Genomic DNA, 15,329 nt, shown 5'->3' with positions numbered 1-15,329 from the left:
AGTGATCAATAATTACTAATGTTAACTAGCATGTTAGTGATCAGTAATTACTAATGTTAACTAGCATGTTAGTGATCAGTAATTACTAATGTTAACTAGCATGTTAGTGATCAGTAATTACTAATGTTAACTAGCATGTTAGTGATCAGTAATTACTAATGTTAACTAGCATGTTAGTGATCAGTAATTACTAATGTTAACTAGCATGTTAGTGATCAGTAATTAGCCTGTGTCTATGTTATCTCCTTACATATACCTACACTCTCCGTCTCTGTGAGATTGGGAATGATTGAGATTTCTCTCTCACAGCTACCAGAAGACTTCACACTTTCAGACACGTTGCTCACGTCACATCTACGTCTTCAAGCTCAGTTGGAGGCTGCTCAGTAACACTCAGCCAGCACCGGGAAAGAGACTTCTGATATCCTCCACTGGTCTCAGACCAGAGACACGGGGTCTGCTGGTCTATTTTATATATGTCAATGATGGCAACAGATACAGACTGAGCATCAATATTTTACAGCTCAGGTCCTTTGAACGAGCCCGGGCCATAAAAGCTGCTTCCTGTGCAGCTTTAAATATCTGCGATTCTACAGTTAAATCATCACCAGTTACAGTTAAAGCGGTCTGAAGAGACTGGGCAAACTCACACAGCAAACTGACCCAATCACATTATTTCCTTTGCTGGAGAAAAGACAGAAAAACACTGATTGACCGGTCACTTATTTTTTTTTATTTTTTTATGCTGTACGTCTGAATTAGGCATTTTTTCTTGTCACATCACTTTTTTTTTTTCACATTTACAATATCTCTTACTAAAAGGCAGGTAAAGGGTATTCAATATAGGCTCTACCTACACAAATATACTATGAACTGTGCTTATCTTTGACCTGCCAGTGACATCTATCAATGAATACTAGAGATGCACCGATAGAGCGGCCGGTGACCAGAATTAACCGGTATTCACGTGCACGGCCATGACCGGCGAGCAGCAGGTCAGTCTGACATATGGCGATTTCATGCCGGTCAACGCTACAACTAACTGACAACAGAAGTTATAGAGTTACAGTTCTCAAGACGCACGCACACACATCGCGACAGGCCTACTTCTTTCCCCGGTAAATTGCGGGTAAACGGCAAAAACAGATGAGAATAGGGTATTTTACAATAACTTTGAATGCACCACAAGGTTGACAACAGCAGTGACCAAGTGGTAGTCTGTCTCTTTTAGCTCTTAGCTTTAGCGGCAGAGTGTTGTACATCCCAGTGTTGGAATCCTCTACAGTGAAATACAGACACCATTTACAGTTTAGCTGTCAGCATTTTAACCGCGTTTAATCCATCCTAGAGATGCACCGATAGAGCGGCAGGTGACCGTAATTGGCTGGTTTTCATGGGCTCAGCCATGACCAGCAGGTCAGTCTGACATATGCTGATTTCATGCCGGTCAATGCTACAATTAACCGAAAACAAGTTATACGAGTTACAGTTATCACACACGGGCGTACCCGCTCGCGGTGTGAAGCTCGTGTCAGCACTATTCTCCCACATGTAGGGAACCTCGTGAGTTAACCTGCAACATGTCAGCTGTTTGGACATTCTTCAGCATGTGGTCAGAAGATAACAAGTTTACAATATGCAACACCTGCAAGGAGACAGCTGGGTGTGGAGGGACCACACCAAAAACCAGAAATCAAATTGATTTAAGTGTGATATTGGATGTGAGAAGAAGGAAATGGTTCTAACGTTGCTCTCTAGATGTGTGTGAATGTCCCACAGCAGGAGTCATTTATATAGTTCTATTTTATAGTGATCCATTATCTGTTCAAAACATGTTCTATTAAAGAAAAGATAGAAAATAAATATTTGTGTGTGCTGTAAAGTGGTTAGAAAATATGAAATCTGAATCTGCTAAAATCGGTATTGGCCGGTCTAACTCACAGAAAATAAGAAATCAGCCTAGAAAGTTGTAATCTGTGCATCTCTACTTGTAACCTCTGTACACGGATAACCTCTCTCATATTTCATGTAAAAAACGAGGCACTTCGCCAGTTTCAAGACAGTCCAAATAAATCACTTGTTTCTCCGTTCAGTTCTTTCAGAAGATCACATCTGAAGTGTTAAGATTAGACAAATTAGGGGCAACCTCTAGCTCCCCCAGTAATGGTGCGTTATTTTTGTCCACCGAAATCGATTTACGAGTTGTTTTCCTGAGTTACGAACCGGAAGTTGTAAAAATAGCCCCCCCGAGGTCGTATATATACACGACTCGTCAAGTCGTCTGAACTCAGAGGACCCCAAGTTCACTTTCAAAGATGGCTACCTCGTGCATCACACGCAGTAAATATTGTGGTTTTCTACAATTTTAAGCACTTTTGTCTTTGTTGTAACCAAATGAAGAAGTGGTACACATAGTGCTGTATACTGCTACCTATAGACATGTCTCTACAGTCTTATTAGGGGTTAAACATAGTGCTGTATACTGCTACCTATAGACATGTCTCTACAGTCTTATTAGGAGTTAAACATAGTGCTGTATACTGCTACCTATAGGCATGTCTCTACAGTCTTATTAGGAGTTAAACATAGTGCTGTATACTGCTACCTATAGACATGTCTCTACAGTCTTATTAGGAGTTAAACATAGTGCTGTATACTACTACCTATAGACATGTCTCTACAGTCTTATTAGGAGTTAAACATAGTGCTGTATACTGCTACCTATAGACATGTCTCTACAGTCTTATTAGGAGTTAAACATAGTGCTGTATACTGCTACCTATAGACATGTCTCTACAGTCTTATTAGGAGTTAAAGGTCCAATATGTAATATTTATACTGTAATAAATCCAAAAATGACACCAATGCCTCATCAGATATTAAGGAAACATGTTAAACTGAAATACTACCTTTTCTGACAACAATGCTAATGTCAGTATTTTTTCTTTTTGAAATTTACATTCCGTGACGGAATTTATGTTTTGGTCTGTGTGTGTGTGTGTGTGTGTGTGTGTGTGTGTGTGTGTGTGTGTGTGTGTGTGTGTGTTGTTATCAACGGCCCAGTTTGAAAGGCAGGCCGGGTTGCCAGATATACCTGTAAACACGTAAACCCAGCACGCTACAGGAGCAGAAAGCAGAGCAGTAGCCCAACGTTAACGTTAATCAGAACGTAATTTTCATGTATCAAACTGTGAGATATATGTGTGTAATATGACAATAACTGGGTGAATAGAATCATAAATGTTACTAAAAATGTTACAAAAATCCATCTTTTCTCCGACTCGTAGTATCGTGTGACAAAAAGAACGCAACAACCCCGCAGGTTATTCGTTTTCCGACACGGATGTGACGTCACACTCGAGCTACTAGTCGCGATTACGAGACACAAAGAACGCGCCATAAGAGCGTGCGCCACATGCAGGCTGCGTCCTTTGCAGCGGCGCGGGTTCGAGTCCGACCCGCTGCCCTTTGCTGCGTGTCGTCCCCCCCCCCCATCTCTCTCCCACCTTTCCTGTCTATCCACTGTCACTATCAAATAAAAAAAAGGGAAAAGCCCCCCAAATATAATCTTTTAAAGATTTGGGAGAGAAGATTTTTCAGAGTGCTCTTAAAACCCACTTGTTTTCCTTAGCATTTGATAATGCTATGTAAGTTGTTTGTTTTGTTTGTATTGTTTTTTAAGCTTTTATGTTTTTATACCTTATGTACAGCACTTTGGTTCCACTTGTGGTTTTGAAAGTGCTTTATAAATAAAGTTGAGTTGAGTTGAAATTAGACAAATAACGGGTTTAAAAAAAGCGGCAGTGGTCGACACAGACGGGATTTTACGACACAGCTATCGAGGGATTTCTTTGGGATGTACTGTTGTTCGACTGGGATGTTGGGTTAGACAGAAGCGCTGGACGCAGCTCTGCAAAGTGCTGAGAAGGCTGTTTTCACACATATCTCGTTTGGTCGGGACTTTTTAAATTTGAGCCGAACCAAAATTACAGGTGTGAAACCTCACACGTGACACTTTAGAGGCGGCGCACTTTCAAAAAAACTGTGGCGTTACATCGCGGGTGTTAAGAGGTCCGCTGAGAAAACATCTCAGGAGGAGCCAGTGGACAAAGAGGCGAAAGTCAAAAAAACGTTTTTTTTTTTAAAAGAACGATGGAGAAAAGCAGACAATGGGGAATCCCGCGATTGGTTAGTTTACGACGAGACAAATCTGATAATGTACCGCTCTGTATGTCGTCAACACGCTTCAGAAGATGCCAAAACTAATAGATTCATTGTTGGGACTAAAAACCTAAAACTGGAAGCCATAAAAGACCACGAATCGTCCAAATGCCACATCCAGGTAAAAAAAGAGAGCACAGGGAAACGCAGCCCCGGAGAATACGGCTGCCATGAAGGCTCCTACCAGCCTGAAGACGGCCCAGTTGGATAAGATGAAATTCCTGTTTAGGAACTCCCACGCAATCGCGAAAAAAGGAATGCCATTTCAAGATTACGAATGGCAATGCAAGTAAGTGGGTTTTTTTGTCTATGAAATGTTGAATTGTAGATTAAATGCTGAATAAGGTCAGAAGAATATAGCGCCCATGTAACCAACGTCAGTAGCTAGGCTAGTTTATATGCATAAAGTAGCCTATAACGTGAGTGCTATGGTACGATATTTACTTCTAACTGTACTTTTCATTGTTTATTTTTCCATTTTCATTTTATAGATTAGATGAGAAAAAAAGGGAATTAGCACAGGTAGCACATACGTGAATCGGAAGCAAGCCAGGGTGTTTATTAAGCACATAGCTGCAGCTGAGAGGAAGACCATTCAGTCAAAGATAGCAGCAGCGAAATTCCTCTCCATTATGTCTGACGGGTCTACTGACACTGCCGTGATGGAACAGGAAATGCTGTACACGCGCTTGTGCAACCGAGGCAAGGTGGAGGTCCACTTTGTAGGGATACAGGATGTGGAGAAAGCAGACGGTGAGAACATCGCTCAGGCAACAGACGACATGATGAGGGAGGTCAGTGGAGAAGAGTGGCAGGCCCAGTTTGTGGCATGTGCAACTGATGGTGCGTCGGTGATGACAGGGACACGTAAAGGAGTAGTGAGCAGGCTGAGAGGAAGTAACATGCACGTCCTGGGTATTCACTGTATGGCACACCGCCTGGAACTAGCTTTCAAGGATGCCATTAAGAGCTGCTCTATGAAATATAAAACAGATTGAAGATGTGCTGTCAGGGCTGCATACATTCTATTGTAAAAGTGCTCTCAACAGGGCAAACCTAAAGCACAGCTTCAAGATTCTGGGCCAGAATCCCCTTGTACCAGCTAGGGTTGGAGGCACCAGGTGGGTTTCTCACCTCTTCAGGGCCATTGACCATTTTTTGAGGGGTTACCAGGGACTTACCCAGCACCTAGACCAGGTAAGCTAAATAACAGTGTAGAGAACTCGAATGTTAAGTTAAAAGGTTAGGTCCGTTTACTGTCAGGAATTTGTTCAGTGTAATTTAATAAATTGAACTAACTTACACTTATAAAACATTGACTAATGGACTTTTCTTTGATTTGACAGATTTTTGTATAAAGATTCAGTCACCAGATGCTGAAGGGGTGAATGCAGTGCAGAAGAGCAAAGCACGCCACTACTTCCAAACCTGCCGGGATCCAGCATTTTTCATGTTTTGCAACTTCATGCATGATTGCCTGACTCACCTCAGCAGGCTCTCTCCGACTCTTCAAACCTATCAGCTATCACAGTGGCTGAAGTACACAGCTGCCTGACAGCCACCCAAACAGTGCTCACAAAATACAAAACCAGGTGAGTGTCAGAGAACTGAAAAGTTGTGTTAATGCGTTTGCTGCTTAGCTGAATATCTTAAATAAACGTACTTTGGGCTGCTCGACAAACTCTGCCAGACTCTGCAAAGTCGCTTCACCCACACGACCATAGGGATTCTCCAAGCTACAAAGTTAGTGAATCTGAACAGCTGGCCTGACGCAGATCCCTCTAAAAGGTATGTATGTGGTTTAGGTTCATGCATAACATTTCATCTACAAAGTCATGAAAGTATATAACTCAATGTTTCATTATGTCCGTCTCTTTTTCAGAATTTGGTGAATCAGAAGTGGAGGAATTAACTACACACTTCCAGAGCTCATCCCAGATCAGTGGACCATACTCAAGACCAGACTGTACGAGACGGGAGAGAGTCTCCACATGAAGACCTGGCCAGAAATCAACAGGTCTTTGCAACCGCAGTGCCCCGACATCCTCAGCCTGGTTGACCTCATTCTCACTACTAGTACTAGCCTCTAATGCAGTAGTAGTAACTAAAGACCTATCTTTTTGATGTTGCTTTTCTTTAAATAATGTATTTTATTAACTTTAATTTCTTATACTGCACTGTAACTTTTATTCTTATACTGCACTATCAATTTTATTCTGGTCTTTTAATGTTTTTAATTTGTTTATTATTGTTTTTTAATTGCTCTTTAATGTTTTATGCAAAGCACTTTGAATTGCCCTGTTGCTGAAATGTGCTATACAAATAAAGCTGCCTTGCCTTGCAGACTGTGAAAGAGGCTTCAATCAAATGAAGTTAGTAAAAAATGACTGGAGGTCCCGTCTTACATCAAGAAGCCTCTGTGAACTACGTGTCCCTCTATTGAGAATTATGACCCCACCCCTGCTATCCAGCTCTGGCATCAGGCTAGCATCCGGCCTAGAAGGCCAGAGTTCATGGAGGGGAAGAAGAACGCTCAGGAAAGCTCCTCTGAAACTTCAGAATCTGATTCTGATGAGCAGGAGTGAATTGTACTGGGAGGGGGGAGGAATGTTAGTTTTTTGTTTAATCTGTCCTACTCATTTAATGAAATGTATATAAGTTTGTGTATGTATAAGAGAGAAAGAGAAAGTGATCAGTGTTTCATTGAGACTTGAGATTAAATAAACTGCTTAAGTATTGTAGATCTTGTACTATTAATTTTCACATGCAGTTACACATTGTCGGTTAAAAACCAGAAAGTGGCTGGTAAAAACATTGAGTGGCTCGTAGATTTTGAAATCCACCAGCCACAGTGGCCGGTGGACAAAAAGTTTAATTTCCATCCCTGGTCAGTAGGAGAGAGCAGCAGTCAGTAGGGGAGAGCAGCAGTCAGTAGGAGAGAGCAGCAGTCAGTAGGGGAGAGCAGTAGTCAGTAGGAGAGAGCAGCAGTCAGTAGGAGAGAGCAGCAGTCAGTAGGAGAGAGCAGCAGTCAGTAGGAGAGAGCAGTAGTCAGTAGGGGAGAGCAGCAGTCAGTAGGGGAGAGCAGCAGAAAAACTCAGACCCAGAGAGAGGATACGAGAGGACGGGGAAGCCCGTCAACAAACCAATCAGTTCTTAGTATCAGGAGACACAGCTCACGTATGTGATGATGGCAGGACGTAGGAGTGTCACGTGGAGACCTTTGTGCGCTTGCAAAACTGCCGTGTGAAACCAAAACTTACCGGATCAAATGTAGACAATGTAACTGAAATATGAACCTTGGTCCGCACCAAGACGAGTATTTACCTGGCTGTTTGTCTACTTTAGAGCAGAAACTATTCAAAAACAAACTGACTTCTAGCTGAATAATCAGCTGTGTGACTGCTGTGTATCGGTTCATCCCTAAATTGAAGTGGGACAAAAGGAAAAAAACTTCAAAAAAAATAAAAAATGTGCACCTGGTTAGCTCACCTGGTAGAGCGTGCGCCCATATACAGAGGCTCAGTCCTCACCGCAACAGCGGCTACGGGTTCGGCTCCGAAGCGCGGCCCTTTGCTGTATGTCATTCCCCCTCTCTTTCCCCTTCCATGTCTAAGCTGTAGGGGTGGGAATCACCAGAGGCCTCACGATACGATATCATCCCGATACTTACGTCACAATACCATATTTTTGCGATTTTAAACATATTGCAATATTATGCGATATATTGCAACGTATTACCTTTTTTCCAACTTCAGATTTTTCCCCAATTTCAAATGATGTCCCGAAATAACTGTTTTATCTAAAAAGATACATTTCTCTGTTTGTTCATCTCACTTTAGTTTTATTGCTGCAAAATCTGATTGTCAAGCAGACAAACTGACCAACACATAGATATCATAAAAGATCTATACTTGGCGTCTGTATCAATACAGTATTGCCACGAAAAATACCACGATACTATGCTGTATCGATTTTTTTCCCCACCCCTACTAAGCTGTCCTATAAAATAAAGAACTTACACCCGACTTACACCAATATACGACCATTAAGACATTTTATTGCCTTTACAGTTTGGTGGCTCTCCTCCTACAGTCAGTGTTAACAGGCAGGAATGTCAACACCTTCGTCTGTGAGTTTCCGCTTATCAAGAACTCTGGCGGAGTCACGCTGAAGGCATCCAGAGTCCCAACGCAACAAGTCAGAGCAGAGCAAACAATGTGTACGGAGACCCTGTCATCACACTCACACACGGCAGCCTACACTTCAGTCCACCTGCTGCAGGGTGTGTTATGACAAAGACATTAACTCCCACACACACACACACACACACACACACACACACACACACACACACACACACACACACACACACACAGCTGAATGCACAGACCTACAGCCACTAAAAGGTTCTACGGGAAAATTACGAAGGGGAATTTGACAGTTCAAGGTGTTTTCACTGTTGATTTGTTCAATAAATGCAACAGCTTTCCAAAAATCAATGAGTAGCCTAATAGTGTAAAATTGTGGTTTCAATATTGATCTAAATAATTGATTGATTTTTTATTTTCTTCATCATTATCAAGCAGCTCTTAAAATAATTACTTTGTTTCTCAAACTGACTAAACTAGCTTCCTCAAAATATTGACATTTGGTTATTTTGATAAAGTTTCTCATTGTTTTAAGATACTAGGTCATTAAAAATTACTATTAGGATCTTTTTTTCTCATCACATTGGAGAAAATGGGCCTCCATATAACTTTTATGAGTTACAATAAAAATGAAAGAAAAAAAAAAAGATAGAAGTTTACAGTTGTGACAGCGCTGTGAAGCTAACGGCTAACTAGCTCAAGTTGAGCTAACGGCTGACTAGCTCCAGTTGAGCTAACCGTAACGGAAGCTGCTCTGTCCCGTTAGCTTAGCCACTTAGCCAGCTAACGTTAGGTTACAAGTATTTAGTTTAGCTGTGACCGTTAACGACATTTTTACGGGCGGTGATTAGAAACTACAATGTGAAGATGAAAATATAACGTGGCTTTATAACAGCTTTAATTACACGGTAACGGTTGTGGCTAGAAGGGATACATCTATGGCCGGTTATGACTACGAGGGATACATCTACGGCCGGAACTTACGCAAAAGTACGCAAAATCTAACTAAATCTATGCTAATAAAATAATATAATTTTAGTACTCTCACCCAGAAAACAATTGTTCTTTCATCGCGGGTGTTGTAATCCAAACCCACGATATTTTTCCTAAACTTAACTAGTCATTTTGGTGCCTTGCGTTAAAACTTAACTGTCGTCACGGTAACGTAGCTAACGTTATCCGTTCTTAGCTTTGGGGTTAGCTAGCTAGCCTAAATCACTGCTAAGCTAATTGTGCTAACCTGGAGCTCGGCCCTCTCCACTTCCCAGTGCGCTCGCTCCATCTCGAACCGGGCCCACTCGTGCTGGATGTAGTGCAGGATGCCGGGGATGGTGTACTGCTGCTGGGGCCGGGGCAGCTCGTCTTGTTGGTGGGGCACCATGATTCCTCCACCACCACCTCCGATCGACGGATTAGCGCCGCTGCTGTTGCTCCCTTGCTGCTGCTGCTGCGGCGGAGGCTGTCTCGGAGCTCCGACCCCTCCTCCTCCGGGCTGCTCATCCATGTTTTTTTTTTTTTTTTTTTTTTTTAGAAAAGTAGAAGGAAACAAGAAGCAGCCACGCTCCGCAGAATGATTCCCGTCCCCCTTCCTAAAGCCCGTGTCTCCGCTCCGTGTCTGTCACGCTGGCTCCACCGCGGTGTGCGAGGCTGGCTGCCCCCCGGAGGGCTGCGGTGAGTGGGGCTGATTGCGGACGCGGTGTTTGTGTGTGGCTCTAACCGGCCGCCATTACTGCTCTCTCACTCTCTCTCTCCCTGGATCCGATGATTACGGAGGGAGAACCCAGCCGCGCTGCATGACGGGAAAGATCCATCCTGCTTCTTTTTTTTTTTCCCCCTGTCATCCACCTTTGTAACGTTCAATGCAAAGGGAGAAAGTAGGAAACAAAGAAATAGAATGAGTAGAAAGGACAACTAAAGGGTAACTTAGGTTGTTTTTTTTTCAAAATGAAATCTATATTCCCATGTCCAAAATAAGCTGCAATGTAACGTTAATGGGCAAATGCACACCTTCAATTTCTGTCCACCAGACTCGATGTAAATAATCAGGACTTTTAGCGTGTATAGAGCCAGCATATCTCCACCAGACTCCATGTAAATAATCAGGACTTTTAGCGTGTATAGAGCCAGCATATCTCCACCAGACTCCATGTAAATAATCAGGACTTTTAGCGTGTATAGAGCCAGCATATCTCCACCAGACTCCATGTAAATAATCAGGACTTTTAGCGTGTATAGAGCCAGCATATCTCCACCAGACTCCATTTAAATAATCAGGACTTTTAGCGTGTATAGAGCCAGCATATCTCCACCAGACTCCATGTAAATAATCAGGACTTTTAGCGTGTATAGAGCCAGCATATCTCCACATGTAAATGGGTGAATTAAGGTTTTGATAGTTTTATTTAGTTTCTGTGCACTTTGAATGAAATGTGTTTTACGATGATAAAAGTCCTGATTATTTACATGGAGTCTGGTGGAGTTTGGTAATGGGGATTTTGGGGCTGTTTGAATACGGTTTTCCTAAAAAAAAAACACAAATTTTATTTTTTTACCTTAAAGACAAATTGAATACTTAGTACACACAAATAATGTAATTGATTTTTTTAACATCTAGAATGTAATACGCATCTATTTTATTGTATTTCATCTTTTTTTTTTTTAAGAAATCCAAAAAATTACTTTTGAATCAATGTATAATTTCCCAGGACAATTTCATGGAAACCCTGTCACATAAATATATTTAAATGGAAAATTGTCAATGCTTTTGAATTTGTGACCCTGTTATGAAAAAAAAATTATATTTGACATTTTTTTATTTGATAAAAAATCTGTAATAACATCGAATGTTTGGGTTTTCCTTTACTGTAATAAATCCACAATAAAGAGAGACATATACATTATTAATATATACATATAATGTATACATACATTATATATATATATATATATATTATATATATATATATATATATATATATATATATATATATATATATGTTTTTGTTTAAACGTTCTTGTTTATCCATATTTCATGAACGCACCAGATGAGTGCTCTACTGAGCATGCGTCAGAAATGCTAACGTCTCTAGTTAGCTCCATACATATAGCCAAATAGCTGGCGTTGGTAACTGAAGCCTCTCGTTTATTTGTCAGTGATTTCGCTTTAATGTAATGTAACTGTGAGCGTCGGGACGGGTGCGACGCCTCAATGATTTAACAGAGAAGCTAACACTGTTAGCCCAACGGCCGTTAGCTTGATGTTGTTGTTGTTGTTGATGATGATGAGGCTCATTTAGCTCCAGTTTAGCTACAAGCTAGCAGCTACCGGTAAGTTTAAGAAACATTCATGACATATATATGATACGTGACACCGTCCACGGCCGTTTGGAGGAGTCAAACTATATTTAAACTGACTTGTTAACGGTTATAAACGGCTTATACATTCAGATGACAGTTTGATGCCTTCGAGTGCTCCTCGGACGTTCCGTTGTCCCAGTAACGGAAGCCGTGCCGAGGGAGAGAGAAGGAGGGAGGGATGGATGGATGGATGAAGAGAGAGAGAGAGAGAGAGAGAGAATGAGGGAAGGAGAGAGAATGAGGGAGAAAGAGAGAAGGAGGGATGAGAGAGAGGAGGGATGGATGGATGGATGGAGAGAGAGAGAGAGAAGAAGGGATGGATGGATGGAGAGGGAGCGAGAGAGGGAGTGAGAGGGGGAGAGAGAGAGAGAGAGAGGAGGGATGAGAGAGAGAGGGAGAGAGAGAGAAGGTGGGATGAGAGAGAGAGGGAGCGAGAGAGAAAGAGGGAGCGAGAGAGAAGGAGGGATGAGAGAGAGAGGGATGAGAGAGAAGGAGGGATGAGAGAGAGAGTGAGAGGGAGAGAGAGAGGATGGATGAGACAGAGAAGGAGGGATGGATGGATGGAGAGAGAGAGAGAGAAGAAAGGATGGATGGAGAAGGAGCGAGAGAGAGAGTGAGAGGGGGGGAGAGAGAGAGAAGGAGGGATGGAGAGAGAGGGAGCGAGAGAGAAGGAGGGATGAGAGAGAGTGAGAGGGAGAGAGAGAGAAGGAGGGATGAGACAGAGAAGGAGGGATGGATGGATGGAGAGAGAGAGAGAGAGATGGAGGGATGGAGAGAGAGAGAGAGAGAAGAAAGGATGGATGGATGGAGAGGGAGCGAGAGAGAGTGAGAGGGAGGGAGAGAGAGAAGGAGGGATGGAGAGGGAGAGACTATTGTACGATTTTGAGGTACTTCAGTATTTTAATGTTCTGATACTGTCTACTTCTACTGTGTGTGTGTGTGTCTCTGGTTGTGTGTGTGCCAGGTGTGTGTGTGTGTGTGTGTGTGTGTGTGCCAGGTGTGTGTCTCTGGGTCTTTGTGTGTGCCAGGTGTGTGTGTGTGTGTGTGTGTGTGTGTGTGTGTGTGTGCCAGGTGTGTGTGTGTGTGTGTGTGTGTGTGGTCCCAGGATGATAAAGTTCGTGCTCATGGTGAACCGGCAGGGTCAGACCCGGTTGTCCCGGTACTACGAGCCAGTGGAGCTGAGCCGCCGGGCGCCGCTGGAGGCCGACGTGGTGCGCTGCTGCCTGAGCCGCAAGAAAGACCAGGTACCCATCTGTCCCACGGTCTGTGAAGTACACACGCTGGAATGTAACTAGAGTACATTTACTCCAGTACTGTACTTTAGTCCAAATGTTGAGGTACTTGTACTTTACTTGGGTCTTTTCTGTACTTTTTACTCCACTACACACACACAGACAGACACACAGTAACACACAAGGTGACACACACACACACACAGTCACACACACACAGTGACACACACACGGACAGACAGAAAAACACACACACGGACAGACAGAAAAACACACACACAGTGGCACACACGGTGACACACACAGACAGACAGACAGACAGACAGACAGACAGACACACACACAAACACACAGTAACACACACACACACACACTCACACACTCACACACACGGTGACACACACACACACACACAGGGACACACACTAACGCTGGAACAGATGAATGTAACGGAGTAACTAAAGTAATTAAAGCTGCGAGCAGCGATGGACGGACTCCGCTCCTTGCGACCGTACATTTGCGCATTGCGCAGACACGACAAACCGTCACCAATGAAAAGGGAACTCCCCGCCGAGTTCAACGATACCTCACACAAGACTCTACGTCATACGGTTCATTAGCTGTGAAAAGGGGCGTGGCTAATGCGTAGGGGGCGGGTCAAACCATCACCAATGAAGAAAGAAGTCTATGCTGAGTTCAATGACACCTCACAAGAGACTCTACCTTAAACGGTTCAAATGTTATGAAAGGGGGCGTGGCCTGAGTAAGTGGGCGTGGTCATATTATAGGGGGCGGCTCAGTATCACACGTAGACCACACATTCTGAGTTTCATGTAAATCGGATGATGTTTGTCATATAAGGCAGATTTCCTGTTGCCAGCGGGGGGCGCTATGACCAAAAATCAATTTTGGCCTGTAGGTGTCCTCAGGCCTGGACCCTTGTCAATTGTGAGAAATTTCAGGCAGACACGACAACGTATACTCAAGTTACAACAACTTCTTTGTTCATCGCTAAACACTCAAAATGGCCGCCACGCCCACACCGTCTGACGAAAAGTTTTTCTTTTAATAACTTTTCATCGTTAAGGTGTTGGGATGGTACAGACCAAGTTTGAAGTCCATCGGATGAAATCTCTAGGAGGAGTTCGTTAAAGTATAGCACCTTGACTTTTAGGCCTACTTCCTGTTGCCACTAGGGGGCGCTATGACTTTAAGTAAATATCGGCCTTTATTTGTCCTCAGGGTTGGACTCTTATGAATCATGAAAAGTTTCGAGGTAATCGGACAACGTACACTCGAGTTACACCCACTTCCTGTTTCGGCGGCGAAATGCACAAAATGGCCGCCCCGCCACGGCCACGCCCTATGACGAAAAGTTTTTCTTTTAACAACTTTTCATCTTTAACGTCTTAAGATGGCACAGACCGAGTTTGAAGTTGATCGGATGAAATCTCAAGGAGGAGTTCGTTAAAGTACGACATGTGGAAATGGCCAAAATCGCACTCATTTCGAACATTTAATTCAAAATGGCGGACTTCCTGTTGGGTTTAGGGTATGGCTCTAATGACGTTTTTTGTACATCTTGACATGTTACATATGTGTACCAAGTTTCGCGAGTCTACGTTAAACTTCTACTAGCAGTGATTTTAAATGGATTTCTCCAAATAGCCAAACTTTACCTGCGGAGTAGAAACTTCACGACTGAGGCATCGGTGGGAAGCCCAACGCCAGCGTGTGAACTATATTCTCCCAAAAGCTTCAATGTTTCAACGAATGGCTGAAACCGTAACTCAAGCTCACCACACACACACACACACCTGAAAGCTCGGGACGTAAACATATCACCAGAATGATTGACAACCAGGAGGACCAATAGTCTTGATGATCCACCCGGAAAAAGAAAATCCTCCACTATACCTTTTAAAATACGTAAATTTTCACCAGACTTGATGCAAGTTTTTGAATATGTTAAGCCCCTCAAAAAGCCAATTCATTTGGACGGGAAAAGAATAGAAAGAAACAATAATTCCTTCAGTTTCAATAGAGCCCTAACTAGTAACTAAAGTAACTAGTAAGTAACAAAATGTGGAACAGATGAATGTAACAGACGAATGGAGTAACTAAAGTAACTAGTAACTAAAGCTGGAACAGATGAATGTAGCGGAGTAACTAAAGTAACTAGTAACTAAAGCTGGAACAGACAGAATGTAGCGGAGTAACTAAAGTAACTAGTAACTAAAAACTGGAACAGACGAATGTAGCGGAGTAACTAAAGTAACTAGTAACTAAAGCTGGAACAGACGAATGTAGCGGAGTAACTAAAGTAACTAGTAACTAAAGCTGGAACAGACGAATGTGGCGGGAGTAAAAC

At 42.7% G+C, this 15,329-nt stretch overlaps 2 protein-coding genes across 2 annotated transcripts in view; one reads left to right on the top strand and one right to left on the bottom strand.

Annotated features, from left to right (window-relative positions):
* Positions 1-10,168, bottom strand: part of strn3 (striatin, calmodulin binding protein 3) — a 47,096-nt gene extending 36,928 nt beyond the window's left edge. The window contains exon 1 of the mRNA XM_028566566.1: positions 9,610-10,168. Coding sequence (XP_028422367.1) covers positions 9,610-9,873 — 264 coding nt within the window. The 5' untranslated portion in view covers positions 9,874-10,168. The remainder of the gene's footprint in view (positions 1-9,609) is intronic.
* A 1,245-nt stretch (positions 10,169-11,413) lies between these two features.
* The window catches only part of ap4s1 (adaptor related protein complex 4 subunit sigma 1), a 90,733-nt gene continuing 86,817 nt past the window's right edge, over positions 11,414-15,329 (top strand). Inside the window, exons 1-2 of the mRNA XM_028565679.1 lie at positions 11,414-11,698; positions 12,798-12,970. Coding sequence (XP_028421480.1) covers positions 12,833-12,970 — 138 coding nt within the window. The 5' untranslated portion in view covers positions 11,414-11,698; positions 12,798-12,832. The remainder of the gene's footprint in view (positions 11,699-12,797; positions 12,971-15,329) is intronic.

The sequence above is a fragment of the Perca flavescens genome, chromosome 20, assembly GCF_004354835.1.
Source record: "Perca flavescens isolate YP-PL-M2 chromosome 20, PFLA_1.0, whole genome shotgun sequence".
NCBI lineage: Eukaryota > Metazoa > Chordata > Actinopteri > Perciformes > Percidae > Perca > Perca flavescens.
This window is presented reverse-complemented; position numbering and strand designations above follow the sequence as displayed.